This window comes from Ursus maritimus, unplaced genomic scaffold (genome assembly GCF_017311325.1).
Source record: "Ursus maritimus isolate PB19 unplaced genomic scaffold, ASM1731132v1 scaffold_28, whole genome shotgun sequence".
NCBI lineage: Eukaryota > Metazoa > Chordata > Mammalia > Carnivora > Ursidae > Ursus > Ursus maritimus.
In genome coordinates, this window is record NW_024425341.1 from 5,675,511 (window position 1) to 5,693,695 (window position 18,185).

At 44.1% G+C, this 18,185-nt stretch overlaps 1 protein-coding gene across 3 annotated transcripts in view; it reads right to left on the reverse strand.

Moving 5' to 3' along the window:
• TACC1 (transforming acidic coiled-coil containing protein 1) overlaps positions 1-17,904 on the reverse strand; it is an 85,877-nt gene extending 67,973 nt beyond the window's left edge. Inside the window, exon 1 of one of the 3 annotated variants that reach the window (XM_040643238.1) lies at positions 17,736-17,904. In XM_040643238.1, coding sequence (XP_040499172.1) covers positions 17,736-17,812 — 77 coding nt within the window. In that variant the 5' untranslated portion in view covers positions 17,813-17,904. The remainder of the gene's footprint in view (positions 1-17,735) is intronic. The other 2 variants (XM_040643237.1, XM_040643240.1) reach the window with 2 other exon arrangements.
• Between the last annotated feature and the right edge of the window lie 281 nt (positions 17,905-18,185).

Genomic DNA, 18,185 nt, shown 5'->3' on the forward strand with positions numbered 1-18,185 from the left:
TGCAGTGTGGTTTATCAGAAAAGCGCAGGGGCAATGGCAAAGGCCAAGGGAGGAGGTGGTTCACGGAGATAATCAGGGAGGGGACAGGCTGAGGCCTGAGCGATGGATGTGGGAAGTGTTGGGGCAACTCGTCCTGGCAGAGGGAACAGCAGCCTCTGCTTTAGAGCAAGCGTAGCTAAAGCGAAGTGAGTCGGGGGCTGGATTGTCCAGGTAATGCTGGTGGAGTAGGAAAGGCACAGGTGGCCAGGGGACCTACGGGACCACGGTCTTTGAAAAGGTGAGTTTTTGATGACACAGAAAAGAACAAAGACGAAAGGAAAACTCACCCATAATTGTGCTTTTGATAAACAGCCACCGTTAAAACGTGGGTGAACAATATACCCTGTTTTTATCTTTTTCAAAGCACTTTTTACATCTGGCATCAAATTATTGCTATTTTTCTAATTATTATCTGTGTTTCCCGACTACAAGTGGCCCCATGAACACAAAGCACCCTGTCTACTTTGCTCTGTCTGCTGATAATATTTGATGACTGAATAGACAAAAACTTCCAAATACCCTTCTTATAATATATAATATTATATATATAAATATATATTATATATATAAATATATATATTATATATATAATATATATTATATATATAAATATATATATAAATATATTTATATATATAAATATATATATAAATATATATTACATATATAAATATATATATAAATATATACACATGTACTTATAAATATGGATAGACAGGAAGGTAGACAGATACTTTTTACACAAATGAGTTTTAAAAATCATACCACCCTCTGCTAGAGGTGAGGACTTAATCCCACTTCTCCAGTTTTAAGCTGGAGCTCTGCTCCCCAGGGGAGGAAGTGGGGACCAGGATATGAAACCAGTGCCCTTCCTGACCTGGTAGAGCCCACATGTTCTGCCCTCTCTCGCTTAGTTGCAGTAATAAGCCTTTCGTTGTCTACAAGATTTACATCATTTGTTCCCCATGGAGGGAACTTTATGGGGTTCACTGTTCCTCATTATAAGTGAAACTATGGTGAATAACCCTACACGTGCATCTTTTCACATGTAGACAACGGTTTCTTAAGAGTTAAAACTCTAGAAATGGGATCATAGTGTCAAAACACATTTTAGTATTTGGAAACGTATAGCAAAACTGCCTTCCGGAAAGGCAATACTAATTTACCTTTTTAAATGACAGTGTTTGAGATAGCCTCTTCCCTCAACCTCAATCAACACTGAGTTCAGTTCATCTAAAACTATGGCAAGTAGGTGGACACGACACACCATTGTTGGTTTTATTTGAACACATTTGATTGCTAAAGGAAGTCTGAACACCCTTTAACGTATTTGTTGAACCGCTGGCTGACTCCCTTCCTTTCCTTCTTTCTTTGGTAAATGGAGTGTTTAAGTCCTTTGCCTTAACTCAGTAGTTCCGTGTGGCTCCTGGACCAGTAGCGTCCGCACTGCCTGGGAATCAGCAATGCAAATTCTCAAGACCCATCTGGAACGGACCCAATTAGAAACTGGATGGGGGGGGGGCAGCCTCTGTGTGCCCGCCAGTGCGAAGCAGCCGCACTGCAGACCCTCACTCTCTAAACAGGACATGTGTCTCTACCTCCAGACTAGAGACAAAAAGCTTTTGGATCACCAGCAAGTTCCATGTTTCCTCCACAAAATGCTAATGTGGACCGAATTTCACTTACTATTTCCTTTCATTCAAAATACTCTGAATTACCTCACCAAGACCCAGAAGTCCACTGCACCACCAGTACCCACGTCACAAGGGTACCGCAGGATACCTGTAAGAAGTATTCCCTGTGCTTGTCTGCCCGGCATCATTGACCCGTTCTCTGAGCAAAAATCACATTTTCTTTGAGGAGCCACCCCCTCCCACTCTCAGGGCTTGTGGTTTGGGTATCCGGCTCCCGATGCAGGGGTGGGAGAGTGAGTCAGGCCTGACTAAACACTACATTCCACAGCCGGCCCCCCTGACCCCCCCCCCACTTGGTTCTGCAAAGGGCACATGACCCAAGCCCATCCAACTTACGTCTCCTGACAACCTCTCTAAACTTTGCCACCACTACCTCTCCTCTGCCCTGTATCAAACCTGGGCCCTGTGACAGGATTCGGAAGGAAATCCAGCATCCCGAGGGAGGGAGACACGCTAAAAGCTACCCACAGGAGCCACCTGTAGGAGAAGTGGCCTTCACCATGGTAACTGCAGTGTATTCGGCAGGCATCCCAGGGCGATATCCGTGGACAGTAGGTGCGCAAATGTGACTCTGCACTGGGATTAGGCCAACACGATGGGCGTTTTCATTAGTCACTGGCCTCTTGGTTCAATAATCCCTTTATTTAAGAAGCTCTGTAAGCCTCAAGTAATGACAGCTGGTGGACACATTTCCCAGGCTGGTGGGTGCCAGGAATGGAGATGAGGAGTTTGTGTGGTAACATTCTCCAGCCTCATTCCAGGGCTCCTCACACATCTGTTCGGTAAAAAGTGGCTTCAGTTGTTCCCAGAATTCCCTCTCCCTCGCCAGCACCACCAAGGGCCACATTTAAAGAAACTCCCTCTCAGATTTTATTAAAGTGTCCTCGTGCTGGAATCTGTCTTTTCACCCCGGGGTTGTTGATTTTTTTCCCCCTCAAATAAGATATTCAGAATTGTTTTATCTTTAGTACCTACCCTTTAATTAAATTCGCTCATTCAAAAACAACTATTGAGTGCCTCAGCATGGGCAAGGCAGGCCAAAGGAACTCCTTATTCTCTCTGGAATCGCACACAACAGGCCCATTACGGACAGCACAATGCAAGGAACTGATCGGTCTCACACACCCCGAGCCTCTGCCTGATGACAGTGGAGGGAAGCTCAAGTATGACCAAAAAAGGAAACAACATGGTTCAGCTTCCACAGAGGGTTTTCAAATGCGCGAAGGGGAGACGTAGTACGGGGGGGAGGAAGAAAAGAGGGAGGCAGGGAGGGAAACCCGAGCGAGCGTGGTGATGTTACTGATTGCAAAAGAGGAATGTGAGCCCAAGTCCATGCTCCCGTCAAGATTATTCTGCTCCTGGGGAGCTATTTTCATGCTGCTAAATAATGTAGCATCAAAAAAGCTCTCTGCTTTGTACAGAACATGAGGAATCTGGGATTTGATACTGTCAGCTAGAGTATTCATATATACTCTATTCAAGACGCACAGACAGCCCTAAATACAGCAGTTTGGCTCAGCAGGGGAAACCACAGTCATGACATCTCTCTGTCTGCCACCGGCACAGCTCTGGGAGGAAGGCTGCGTGGGAAAATCAGGGCCGGCAGCACAGGCCCATGTTTGTGCACACACACACACCATGTACACACCTCACACTCATGCGTGTGTGCACACACACAGTCCCACGCAGAGACCCACATACGCACACCCACACACCCCTACACACAGTCACATGCACACCACACACAGACATACACAACAGAACCTCACACACACACACTCCCACTCATCGTCACACACATACCACACTCCCCCACATACCCACACACACCTCACACACATACGGTGCACACACAGACACACACACACGCATACACACGGACACACACAGCCCCCCCCACGCACACACAGGCATACACACCCCTCAAACACTTCAGTCCCGACACGAGCCCCAGCCCCACTGACCATTCATTCATACAGGGGTATGGAATCAAACAAGAGAGACAATCATCAGGGGTATAAAAACGACTCCCACTTAAAAGAAAAAGACCACAAAACTGGGAAAGGACTGCCAAAGGAGAAATTAAAAAGTGCAGGCCTAGGGAAACAAAGACTGAGAAAAAGAGCCGTTGAAAGCGCCAGTCAAGTTTGGATTTAGTTTGGTTTGGGTTTTGGTCTCTGAAGAAGATGCCTCAAAAGCAGGGCTAACCCACTCTTGTTAGAAGAACTGGCATCCTGCTGGGTGGGGGAAGCAACCGGGCCCCCTCCTCTCTCTGCGAAAGAAACCTCCTACTGTACAGAGTTGCCGGCCAGGAGACACAGCGGCCACCAGAGGGCGCCAGAAAGTTCTATCACACATTCAATCAACAAATACTTTTAAAAGAGAATTTCTTCAAGGTTTGTATTTCTAGAAATACAAAACGTCACCATGAGTCCCCTCTGCATCCAACACAGGGTGTTTTTCCTGCAATTCAGCCCTTGCACACCAATGAACAACACATGAAGGGGGCGGAAGCCTTCCAACTTCTCCCGAGCCACAAAAAATACGCTCACAGGCATGTCATTTGGAGTGAAGAAAAACACACCCATGAGAGGTAGGATCCCAGCCAGCAGAAGGAAAGAGAAGTATCGAAAAATTCAAATTCGTCCTCCCTCGTTCCCTGTTTTCCTTTCTCTGACGTGTACGATAAATTGGTATCAGATGACTCTCATTTTACCCCACCCAGCAAAGGAGTCCGCGGAAGAAGTCTCACCTCAGGCCAACGCCCCGCCAAGAGCTAAGCGGATGGCGGATGGCGCCCCCTGGTGGGAGCACTGGCGAACAGCGCCTTCTACCGGCCAGGAAGCGGGCGAAAGAGGCCCGCTCCACACCGTCCTACCTCTCTCTCTCCCTCCCCGCTCCTTAGCTACTTTTGAAATTTGGACACATCTCTTAGTTCTAATCTTGTCCTCAAGGGAACCTTCCAACAACCACGTCAGGTATCCACTGTAAAGGTGGCCCATGTTCTTCAGAACTTGACTTGTGTTCCCAAATGTCATCACTAAGGGCCACTGGACTTGTACTGGAACCGTGGCTTCGCACACGTGGAACCAGCGCATGCACAGGTTTGCGAAGGCAAAGGAAGGAATGGGGGAAGGGACTGGACTCAGAGAAAAGCATCAAAGGTGGTGTCTGGCAGGTAAAATGTCAGTCAGCTTCCCACCATTACTTCATGTCCAAGCCTTCCTAGTTTTGTTTTCTCAAACCCCTATTTAAGAACAATTTTGATGTAGCCATAGAAACATAACATTTTGCAGTTGTTAGGAAAGCAAGACTCACAGACAAAAATAATTCTGCAAAGAAACCCAGGAAAAGCATTCTATCTGCTCTGTGTAAATGCAATAGAGCATATGGGTATTTACCTACAGAATGGGCTGGACGATGTTTCTCAAACATTGACTTTGCTGAAGCCACGTATCACTAGGGAAGGAGCCATAAAAGCTTATTTTCTAGCAGATAAACAGAAGCCTCGTTAATGAGTTGCCTATGTGGCCTACCGACTCTGGAAATGACTGGTAATATTGTTTCTTCTGCTTCAGCCAAGTGCGTTAGACCTGAATCCTATCTCTACCATTTACTAGCTCTTAACTTTGTCCAGGCCTCAGTTTATTCATCTGTAAAATAGAGATAATAATATCTACTTCATAAGGTCTAGGAAAGGATTTTTTTTAAACATTTATTTATTTTAAAGAGAGAGTACATGAAAGCAGGGGGAAGGGCAGAGGGAGAGAGAGAATCTCAAGCAGACTCCCCATGAGCGTGCAGCCTGACATGGGGGTCGATCCCACAACCTTGAGATCATGACCCCATGCCCCTGAGATCATGACCTGAGCTGAAACCAAGAGTCAGACACTCAGCTGACTGAGCCACCCAGGCGCCCCGGGTCTAGGAAAGGATTAAACAAGATAATGCATTGGCTTCAGGACCCCTGACACTCCTATATGTTATATATTGAATATATGTGTACTTTCATTCGGAAAAAGTCTACATTTTTCATAGACTTACATTACATTTTATCATATTATCAAGGCATCTGTGATCGAAAGGAGTTTTGAGAGCTGGTGCTCCAGAATACAGCATCTTTGTAAGATTCCTAGGGCTCTCACCCTCCCCAGCGACATACCACACTGTCAGGCTTTTATGGGGACATGCGGTCGGAGACAAATGTATGGGTTATATTAGAAACAGAACTAGCCTGCTTTCAGAAAATAGATATGACTCCAAAGTTCCTATGTAATACCCCTAAATTTAAGCAAGCCAAATATAATTCTTTTTGCCTACAATTGTTATTAATAGCATTTGCAGCAGGCATACCATAAGATTGGTCAAGGCAAAATTGTACTATGTACAGGCAAAAAGAAAATTGCATCCACAGTGTCCTTAACAGTGAGAATTCTGAAAATGAAGACATGTCAGCGTGAGGAACTCTCTTACTCTCCAGAGTTACCGAGTCTCTGCAGGTAGACGAGCTGGCAGATGAAGGAAGATAGAGAATAGTGGTTAAGCATTTGCCATTCCTTAGAGAAATCCGCAACGACTTTATACCATATTACCGTGAAAAATAGAGTCTAGACTGTCCAAGGAAAGTGTAAGCATGACAGAGCATGTAAATGACCTAAGAGTTTGAAGGCACCACTGTTTCCATAGGGGAAGTTAAACTGTTTAAAATGAAACCTTCAAAGGTACCGCAGATTGACCTATGTCAGTGTAAAATCTATGAAAAAATCTTGATTATGAATATTCTTTTTTCCCAAGCTCCACATATCCCCCTCCATTCCCAAAGTCACCTCCACTTGTCTGACTCTCTGGCAAATGTCTTGCCTCCCCCCCCCAAATTATAAATGAATACTCAGATTTAAAAGCATTTAAAAATGCTTTTCTCTGCTCATGTAAATTCCTACCTAAATAATAAATAATATTCACAGGGCCTGAACACAAGAAGGCAATCAGTTAATATTTGTTGAATGGAAAGAGAAAAAACAAGAAGTGTTAAACAGAAGGAAAGAGAGGTTATAATACTCAGTTTTTAAAATGGTATTACAATCTGTGGGAAGACGGGGATTATTTAATGCAGGTTTGCCTCAATTTACAGTGGGGTTACGTCCTGATAAACCCACTATAAGTTGAAAATATCATAAGTCAAAAATGCATTAATACGCCTAACTACCAAACACCATAGCCTAGCCTTGCCGACCTTAGACGTGCACAGCACACTTACACTAGCCTGCAGTTGGGCAAAATCACCGAACGCAAAGCCTATTTCATAATAAAGCGTCGAATGTCTCCTGTGACTGATGGAACACTGTACTGACAGAAACAGAACGGCTGTCAGTGTAACTCCGAGATCGCGTGGCTGACCGAGGCCTGCGGCTCCCTGCCACCACCCAGCATCGCCAGAGAGCATCGTCCTGCCTCCGGCTAGCCCACGAAAGGACCAAACCCAAAACTCGAAGTATGGTTTCTACTGGATGTGTGTGGCTTTCACACCATCCCCAAGCTGAAAAATCCTAAATCAAACCCTAGTAAATCAGGGACTGTCTGTACTTAAGACTAGTATTGGGGTAACTTGGCTAGCTTTTTTGGAAGAAAAAAAAAAAGTTAGTGCCTTATCTTACACTACTGTTTCTAGACATTTCAGATACAGTAGGTGGTTTATCATAAAAGGAAGTCATAAAACAACTAGAAGAAAAAAGTTATCTCGTCTTGGGATAGGGAAGAACTCACTAAGCATAAAAGCAGAGGAAGAAACCCTAGAGGAAAACATGATAGGTTTATTTATATTAAAAAGTAACAGGACTACTAAATGCAATGTGGTATTCTGGATAGGATTCTGTAACAGAAAAAGGCATAAGTCCAGGTTGCTTTATTTATTTATTTAAAAGATTTTATTTATTTGTCAGAGAGAGAGAGAGCACACAAGCAGGGGGAATGGCAGGCAAAGGGAGAAGCAGGCTCCCCGCTGAGCAAGGAGCCTGACACAGGACTCAATCCCAGGACCCTGGGATCATGACCTGAGCTGAAGGCAGACGCTTAACCGACTGAGCCACCCAGTCGACCCCAAGGTTGCTTTTAGTAAGTAGATGCCTATTTTGTTATATGCTGCATTTTTATTCTTAATCATCATGAATTATGACATTTTCACACAATAAAAATAATTTATATAAAAAAAGAAAAAGGATATCAGATAAAAACTACATAAATCTGAATAAAGTACAGCCTTTAGTTAATATATCAGTGATGGTTTCATGAATTGTAAAAAATGTACTATACTGGGACGCCTGCATGGATCGGTCAGTTAAGCACCTGCCTTTGGCTCAGGTCATGATCCCGGGGTCCTGGGATTGAGTCCCTCATCTGGGCTCCATGCTCAGCGGGAGCCTGCTTCTCCCTCTCTCTCTCTGCCTGCTGCTCCCCCTGATTGTGCTTTCTCTCTCTCTGGCAAATGAGTAAATAAAATCTTTAAAAAAAAACACAAGAAATGCACTATACTAATATGAGATGGTGATAATAGGGAGACTGTGTGTGGCATCTGCAGGAACTCTGCAAGTCTGCTGAATTTTTCTGTAAATCTAAAACTGTTCTAAGATAAAAATTTAGAAAATACCTCCCCCTTGGGGTGCCTGGGTGGCTCAGTTCGTTGAGCATTAGACTCTTGGTTTCGGCCCAGGTCATGATCTCAGGGTCCTGAGAACCAGGCCTGCATTGGGCTCTGGGCTCAGCAGGGAGTCTGCTTGAGATTCTGTTTCTCTCTCTGCCCCTCCCTCACCCCCACGGGCAAGAGCATGCTCTCTCGCTCTCTCTCAAATAAATAAACAAATCTTTAAAAAATACCCCCCTGTCAAAACAACAAAAAAATAGTGGACAAGGGTTATTAGATTTGTACGACACAACAGCGAGGCATTTAGGTCTCTGGATTCAGGCTGTCTAGGCTTAAATCTCAATTTTGTCACTCATTAGCTGTGAGACCTTGGGCAAGTTGTTCCATCTCTCTATGCCCGTTTCCTCATGTATAAAATAGGAATTTAAAATCGTACCTACTTTCTAGGGCTATCTTTGAGAATCATGTACGTTAATGTATGTAAGACGTTAACATTTTCCTAGCACATAGCAAGTGCTCAGTGGATGTTAGCTGACCTCATCATATAAAGAACCCTCACAAACAAATATGAAAAAATTAGTATTTCACTATAAATCGGCCAGCAGAAATATATTAAAAATTACAGTTGGCTAATAACATATGGAAAAAAGTTTACTCTCACCGATGATAGACACAAAAATTAAATCAAGATTATATATTTTTTTCTTACCAAACTGGCATAATATATAATATATAATATATAATATATAATATATAATATATAATATATAATATATAATATATAATATATAATATATAATATATAATATATAATATATAATATATAATATATAATATATAATATATAATATATAATATATAATATATAATATATTATATATAATATATAATATATAATATATAATATATAATATATAATATATAACAAAACATTCAGAATGTTCACATTCTTTGATCCTGTAATTAAACTTCTAGGAAAGTATCCTAAGTTATTAAGCAGAGATGTACAAAGAATTATAAGGATATTTATTAACTGTGTTATTTACAGGAGCAAGAACAGTTACCAACCTAAATGTCAACCATGTAGGAAAAAACTGAATAACCTACGGTACGTGTAGATAATGTATAATCAGTATAATGATTCAGAGAAATGTTAATAACATTAAGTCAAAAAATCAGAATGTACAACATAGTATAACCCCACTTTTGTATTGCATGGAGCACTGGGTGTTATACGCAAACAATGAATCATGGAACCCTACATCAAAAACTAACGATGTACCGTATGGTGACCAACATATCATAATAAAAAGGAAAATTAAAAAAAGAAAAATATATTTACTGGAAAAAAAGAGATAGCAAAAAAATGTACCAAGATATTAATAGTCATTGCTGGGTAATGAGATGATGAAAATAAAATTTATAAAATTTTATAAAATTTATAAAAATAAATCTATTTTTTCTTTATAGTTTTCTGGGTTTTCTAAATTTTCAAATTTTTTATATACTTCATGATTGTAAAAGGAATATATGCTTCTCATAGAAAATTTGGAAAATCAGGGGTGGGGGTGATGGGGTAACGGGGTGATGGGTATTAAGGAGGGCACGTGATATGATGAGCTCTGAGTGTTATACACAATTAATGAATCATTGAACATTATATCAAAAACTAATGATATACTATATGTTGGCTAATTGAATTTTAATAAAAAAAGAAAATCTGGATAATCAGAAAAATGGAAATGTTTATATATGCTACTGAATAGCTAATAAACAGAAATGAAGACAAGGTAAGGGACACTGAAAAAGGAAACTCTAGTCCCCCTGGATGTGCTTCCCGGGGTAGGAGGTGAGGTGCTGGGGAGAATCATAGGAAGCTATGGTTTACTGGACCCCCCACCATTTGGTTGAGCTACTCTGCAAGAATACTTCTCCCCAGTTTTGTCCAGGGCTACCATGGTGGTTTGGCCAACCCCTCAGCTGAAAATTTCCATCTATGGTTCCTGAAATTAAGTCCGAAGCCACATAGCCACAAAGACCTCATAGCCACACAGCCACAAAGACCTCATCACCCAGACTTTATCCATTTCTCCAAAGTCACTGCTTCTCAATCCCACCAGTCCATTCCGCATCCACCTTACTCCCAAACCCTCACCACTCCGCAGATAAGGCAAGCCCCTGACACCACGGGGCCATGCTTCACACAGGCTTTCCTTTCATCTGGACTGCCCTTCCCTGACCCCCTCACCTGGCAACTCACTCCTCCTTCAGGACTCCTTCCAGACTCAGTTTCTTCTCTGGGAACAGGTGGACTTCCTGATGCTCATCTCTCAGGACCTCGGACCCTCACAGTGGTTCCACTCTCCTGCCTGCATCTCAGGGGCTCTTGTCCACATCTAGGTCCTCTCTGGATACTCGGTACCTGAGTGTCTGGCCAGGGCAGGTTCCCAGCAGATATCTTGGGGTGTAAAGCCTGGTTGCAGGTGGGGAAGCAGGGAGGGCAGAGGAGAATTTCTGGGGCATACTGCCACTTGAAGGCAGTCTAGCATTCTCTCATGCAAGGCTGGCTGACTGTCACCAGTCAAGAAGAAAAAGCAACAGAGAGACACACACACAGAGAGACAGAGAAAGATTAACACAAAAAAAAAAAAAATCTGAAGGATTCATACTTCCTAATTTCAAACTTACAGCAAAGTTACAGTAATCTCAACAGTGTGGTACTACCATAAGAAGAGACATAAAGATGAATCAAACAGAATAGAGAGCCCAGAAATAAAACCTCACATATATGGTCAGTTGATTTTCAACAAGGGTACCAAAACCATTCAGTGGGGAAAGGATAATCTTTTCAACAAATGGTGCCAGAAAAACTGAACCCACATGCAAAAGAATGAGGGAGCCCTTACCTTATGCCAGATGCAAAACTTACTCTCAAAATGGATACAAGACCGAAACTTAAGAGCTAAAACTAGAAAACTCCTAGAATAAGACATAGGGCAAAATCTTCATTGGGTCTTGCAGTAATTTCTTGGCTATGACACTAAAACCACAGGCAACACAACAGAGTAGATAAACTGGACTTCATCAAAATTAAGAACTTTTGTGCATCAAAGGATGCCATCAACATAGTGAAAAGGCAACCCACAGAACGGGAGAAAATATTTGAAACCACAAATCTGATAAGGGATTAATATCCAGGATATCTCGGGGCGCCTGGGTGGCACAGCGGTTAAGCGTCTGCCTTCGGCTCAGGGCGTGATCCCGGCATTATGGGATCGAGCCCCACATCAGGCTCTTCTGTTATGAGCCTGCTTCTTCCTCTCCCACTCCCCCTGCCTGTGTTCCCTCTCTCGCTGGCTGTCTCTATCTCTGTCGAATAAATAAATAAAATCTTAAAAAAAAAAAAAAGACCATCAAATTCCAGGGGATATATTCTTTAAAAAAAAAAAATATCCAGGATATCTGAAGAACACCTATAACTTAACAACAAAACAAACAACCTAATTCAAAACTGGGCAAAGGACTTGAATAGACGCTTCTCCAAAGGAGATATACAAATGGTCGATAAGCACATGAAAGGACAATCAACATCACTAATCACCAGGGAAATGCAAATCAAAACAAAACGAGATGCCACTTCACACCCATTAGGCTAGATATTAGTTTAAAAAGAAGCAAAAAAAAAAAATGTGTTAGAAGGATATGGAGAAACTGGAACCCTCATGCATTGCTGGTGAGAATGTAAAATGAAGTCCTAGGGAAAACCATTTGGTGGTTCCTCAAAAAGTTAAACACAGAGTTACCATATGACCCAGCAATTCCGCTCCTGGGCGTATACCCCAAAGAACTGAAAGTAGAGACTTGAACAGACACCAACCTGCACAGCAGAATTACTCACAATGGCCAAAAGGCGGAGGCACCCCAAGTGTGCATCAACAGCCGAATGGATAAACAGAATGGGGTGTATACGTACGCTGCAGTAATACCCAGCCGTAGAGAGGAATGAAATTCCGACACATGCTAAAACAGCGGTGGACCTGGGGGACATGATGCTGAATAAAGTAAGCCAGACACCAAAGAACAAGTACTGTATGCTTCCACTTACAGGAGCGACCCAGAACAGGCAGAGACGGAAAGCAGAATAAAGGTTACTGGCGGCTGGGGGGGCGGGGGGAGGATGAGGAGTTACTGCTTCACGAGCTCAGAGTTTCTGTTTGGGATGCCAACAAAGTCCTGGAAATGGGTATCTGTGATGGTCACACAACACTGTGAATGTTCTTAATGCCACTTCATTTTAAGTGCACACTTAAAAATGATTTAAGTGGTGAATTTTATGTTATGTGTATTTTCCCACAAGACAAAAAGAAAAAACATCCCACAGTAGCCTGAGCGAGCATCCTCAGAAGATGGGCCTCCACGTTCCGTGGCCGTTGGGATGTGACCAGTTCACTTCCTGATCTTGGGTTAGCAAATTCATGCACCTTTTAGCCCTCTCTGCATACAAACCAACTCAAATATTACATAATCGACTTTGCTAGCTCAGGACACCAGCAGCCATGCTCTGCCTTTTTTCCTTTTCTCTTCTTGATTTTTAAAGATTTATTTATTTTATTTTAGAGAGACAGAGCGCAAATGCGAGAGAGTGCATGGGCGAGGGAGGAGGGGCAGAGGGAGAGAATCTTCAAACAAACTCCAGGCTGAGCTCAGAGCCCAACTCAGGGCTGAATCCCCAAGATCACAAGCTGAGCCAAAAGCAAGAGTTGGACACCTAACCAACTGAGCCACCCAGGCGCCCCTTCTCTTCTTGATTTTTAATACTGAAACATGTACCAGCTGGGAGAAGCTATAGAGTAGAAGTGGGGGTGGGGCACTGAGTCGAAAAGAGGGAAGAAATCATGGAACAAAACCATACCTGAACTTCCTTAGAGTTTCAATCCTTGGTAGAGCAACTGCTTTACCTTTTCATGATTTTCAGAGAGGGACTTTTCTTCCCTTGTTAACCTTTTTACCGTCTGAACTACCCTAACGGTCTAGAAGTTGTGACCACTATACTCATCATATACACACCAATAACCCCCTTGTCTTCCAGTTCGCACCATTTCCTTTTGTGCTGGCTTCACCGAAGATGGAGCCATTTAAACACGGGTATTTTAAAAATTTCTATAGCAATTGGGAACTTAAATGTTTTTAATGACAATAAAAATTGCAATGGGTTCCAGAAATATTATTCCCCAAATTTACTTATTTTGAGTCATGTTGTCCTGTATCTAAAACCTCAAAGCCAGCGCTTCCTTTTCAGGTCAGGGACATCTGTCCCACAGTGACTTGCCCGTCAAGAAGCCCTTGAGTTTAATTGTTGCTGATTTTGCAGTTCACTAGAACCTTGTAGAAGCTGCATCTAATTCACATGATAGAAAGGTGCACGGCATGGGACGCCTGGGTGGCACAGCGGTTAAGCGTCTGCCTTCGGCTCAGGGCGTGATCCCAGCGTTATGGGATCGAGCCCCGCATCAGGCTCTTCCACTATGGGCCTGCTTCTTCCTCTCCCACTCCCCCTGCTTGTGTTCCCTCTCTCGCTGGCTGTCTCTATCTGTTGAATAAATACATAAAATCTTAAAAAGAAAAAAAAAAAGGTGCACGGCAAAACCACTCCAGACTTCAGAAAATCCTCCTGACGCTGCCACCGTCCTGTTCCATTATGATGTACTCTGAATCCAAAGATTGGTCTAAAAACTTAGTAAGAATGACGGCAGGTGCGTATCTTGCATTCCAGGCAGACAAGCTCAACAAGTTGCGGATGAATTAGTTACACACCATCTTCCCTAATGAATAATAGGCTCTGTTTATGTCATTCTTCAAATCTCTCCCCAAATTATTTATTGCTCTTAGAAAACCCACCCTGGCCACACTGCCAAAACTAACCACTTAAGGAACCAGCGATGTCAAACATTTCACCAAACTGCGTATTCCCAAACACACGCCCATCCTCTTGATCGTGCATCTTTCTGGAAAATGTAAATTAACTGAGGGGAAAAAATTAACTCAAAAAAGTTATTGCCTTGCTTCGTCTCTAAGAGGCCTTGCTGAATTAGGGCACAAGTCGACCTTCCCTTCAGAAAAGACCCTGCCTTCTTCAAAAATATACATCCCAAGGAACCCAGCACAGTATCTGGTTTATGGGTTCATTTACATACAAGCATTACAATAACTCAGGTATTGTGCTGTCAGCAAGTGCAAGGCCCTACACTAACATACAAACCACTTCAAAAAGTAGTTATGACTACTGTCATTTTATTTATTTTTTAAAGATTTATTTGAGCACGCATGCGTGCTCCAAAGTGGGGGAGGGGGGTGTGCTGTTGCAGAGGGAGGGAATCTCAAGCGGACTCTGGGCTTGATCTCACAACCCTGAGATCACCACCTGAGCCAAAATCAAGAGTGGCCGCTCCACCGACTGAGTCACCCAGGTACCTCACAATTATTGCCATTTTAAAGACGTAGAAATTTTGCCCAACAGAAGAATTAAGTGACTATTTTCCACAGCTTCCCGAACCAAGCTAGTAAGCTATCTAGCTGGAGTTCTAACCCAGGTCGGCCTCGCTCTGCAGCTTCTGTTCCTAATCACCATATTGTGCAGCTTCCCTGAATAAATGAGTGAAATTTCCCCTACTTTCTACCAAAGCTAGCAATTTTGTATCCTTGGGTTTGGGGGAGGTAGACAGCTACAATTTTTAATAATAATGAGCATTATCTTAAAATCGGACATTTCTTCACCCAGACTGTGCACAGAGACTGCGAAAAAAAAAAAAAAAAAAAAAAAAAAAAAAACAACCAAAAAACCCCCCAGACATTTCTTTTCATGTACATCCATATTCCTTTATATTTCACAATAGAGCTCTGCTATGAGAGATTTATCTGGTTAATTTTAGCACTTGATTACATTATTCTGAAATATAAATTGTGAACATCCTGAAACATAATTTCTCCCTCAAAAGACAAATGCCAGTAGTAATGCTTTCCTCGTGAGATTCTCATGTATTTGTTTATTTTTTTTAAAGGAACAATAGATTTTGAAAATGCAACTGAAAAGGCTTGAGTAGGAGAACTTCCTTGAGGTCAGCGTTATCCACAACAGCCATACGTCCGGCAGGAAATCTGCGGCCACGTGACATTAACAATGAATCCCCCACTTTCTTAGACCCTGGAGAGACTTGTGGTTTCTACATCTAAATAAGGCAGGGCTTGGATAAAGGGCATACTTTTAGCTTTTTATACTACAGGCACGGAATCTCATATTTCTCGTCTTTGACCTGGTGCACGCCAAGTGCTTTGTAGGGTTCACTCCTTAAGCAGAGTCTGCACGCTCTGAGACCAAATAATCCTATCACTGCCTACCTGAGTTTACGTGCTTCTTCATGCATGCAACGGAGTGCAGAAGGGCATCTCTGGGCTGCATTCCCACATCCCAGGTGAAGATCAAAGATGGGCTTTTATGTGATCATATTTAGGCCAGCTTGCTAAATATCGAAGGTACATGTAAGAACCTCACTGAAAGACAGATCCTCTCTCTATTGCCAAGGCATTGAATGATCTAACAATGGGGACTCAAATTCCTCACCCTAACCACCGAACCTTACAGGTTCAGCACGCTGAGTTCAGCATGCTCCCAGTGAATGAGTCCAATATTTACTTTCAAATTACACGGTAAACCCTGCCACATGTTCAGAAAGATTAAACAGTCAACTTTTATCCTTTGCGAAAACAAAATCTTGCTCAGAGATAAAACTATAACTTGCTTTTCATATATACATGATCTTATGTCCTCTTCAGAACAGCCTGTGAAGTGGACATTGTTTTCACTCCCATTTTACAAATAAGGAAATAGACACAGAGAGGTTAAGGAACAGATAAAAGAGCTCCAGCTGTTAAGGAGCAGAGCCTGGAATCAAACCAAGGGCACTGTGCTTCCAAAACTCTTAACTTCATCTCAATGTTACACTGCCGCTTGTGTTTGCTTTTTAAAAGGTTAAATTGACTTTCGGCAATTTCCTCTGAGTAGGTACTAAGCATTGCTAATTCAGATTTCTCCCTTATTCAGGAAGAATTAGAGAAAAAAAAGCGAGATGTATTCTGCCAGCCCAGGCAAAAGTTGGCTTCCTAAGATAGCCCCAACTCTCCAGTGGGAGGTAGCTTCAAGAGTTCTGGAGTCAGAGAACCTGAGTCCATCCCGTTCTAGCTGTGTGACCTTGGACAAGTCACTTAATCTCTCTGTCCTTCAGTTGTCTCATCAGTAAAATGAGGACAATGATAGAAACTAACTCCATGTTCTCGGGGATTAAATGACAGAGTATTTAAGTGTGTTGCACATTTTAGATGCTGGATAATTCTCAGCTATCCCTATGATTAATAAGCTTCCTGAACTAAGTTTAGTGATCATAAGCAGCAGGAGGCGTAACTAACACGTCTATCATTTGGAAATTTCGAGCTACTGTGCCTCGAAAAGACGACCAAAAAGCCCTCGAAGGGCCCAAGCCGCTATATGTGAAGCCTAAGTGTATCTTTCTCAAATAAGTTTATCATGGGCTGAATTAAAATACAGTGTGGATTCCTCAACATGACCTCACCTCCAAGATACACACACGCTCTCAAATTATTTTAAATTAAAAGCTTAACGATTGTTTGGGTTCTCAAGTAGTTATCAACGCATCCTCTCTGGTGAGGACCGTGCAACTAACTTGCTCTAAATCGCGTTCTCTAAAAATGTTCCTTCGCAGCTTGCATTTCAGTTACTTGGTGTCCCCAATTGTTGTTGTCCCAGAACAAAAGCCCAATTGCTGCTGCTACAATACAGCCCTTTTTCTGAGATCATCATGAAGCCCTCGGAGCAAACAAGAGAGGGAGTTCTTAGGCGCAACAAGCACTGCATCCAAATTCCTGCACTCCGAAGGCCAACACGAGCCAAATTACCGGAGACTCGAGCTCCTTTCTACGATCTACACCTCCCTGCATATAGCTGTCTCGCGAATACTTCAGAGCCCTTTAGGACACGTGTGTTTTCCTGCTTGGACGAGTTCGGGAAAACTCGGGGTCCCCTTCCACCCGCGCAGCGTGGACAGGCGCAGGGCAGCGGCCCCTCCTGGGCGCGACTCTGTCGCGGGGGGGTCGTGGCCGGGCGCCCCAGGACCCCGCGGGATCAAGCTCGGGGCGGGACGTCCCACCAGGCCCACCCCGGAGCCCCCGGCCCCCCGCGGGCGCGGGCGGGAGCCCCACCTTCCCAGCCCCTGCGGGACCGGCGCCGTGCGCTCGCATCCCGGGCTGGCACGCAAACCCCCGAACGGCGGCCCCGGGGAGGGCTCGGGACTCACGCGCTCTCTCGGGCTGTCGGGGGCCTGTCCCCGGCCGGCTCCCGGCCCCGCGGGCTCAGAGAGTGCGAGCCTCCCATGGCTCGGAGCTTGGCGCCTCGCTGCGCCCGCCCGTGCTCCGCGGCGCGCCGGCTCGACCCGGACCCTGGGCGGGGAGGAGGCGGCGGGGCGGGGGAGGAAGGGTGGGGCGGAGGGGCGGGCGATGGAGGGGAGCCCTGCCTCAGGGTCCCGGCCGCCGGGAAAGCCGGCTGAAGGGCGTTGCTCGAGACGCCGCCAACTTCGCCGCCAATTGCAGGGCTCGGCCTGCGCCGCGGCCGGGGCTCCCGCCCCGGGAGATGCTGAGCGCTCGGCTCCCGCCGGGGCCCCGCGACACTGCCGGGGGGACCGGGCCGCGGGGGCCGCACTCCCAGCCGGGAAGTCCCTTGGCCGCGAACGAAAACAGGTGGAGTGGGC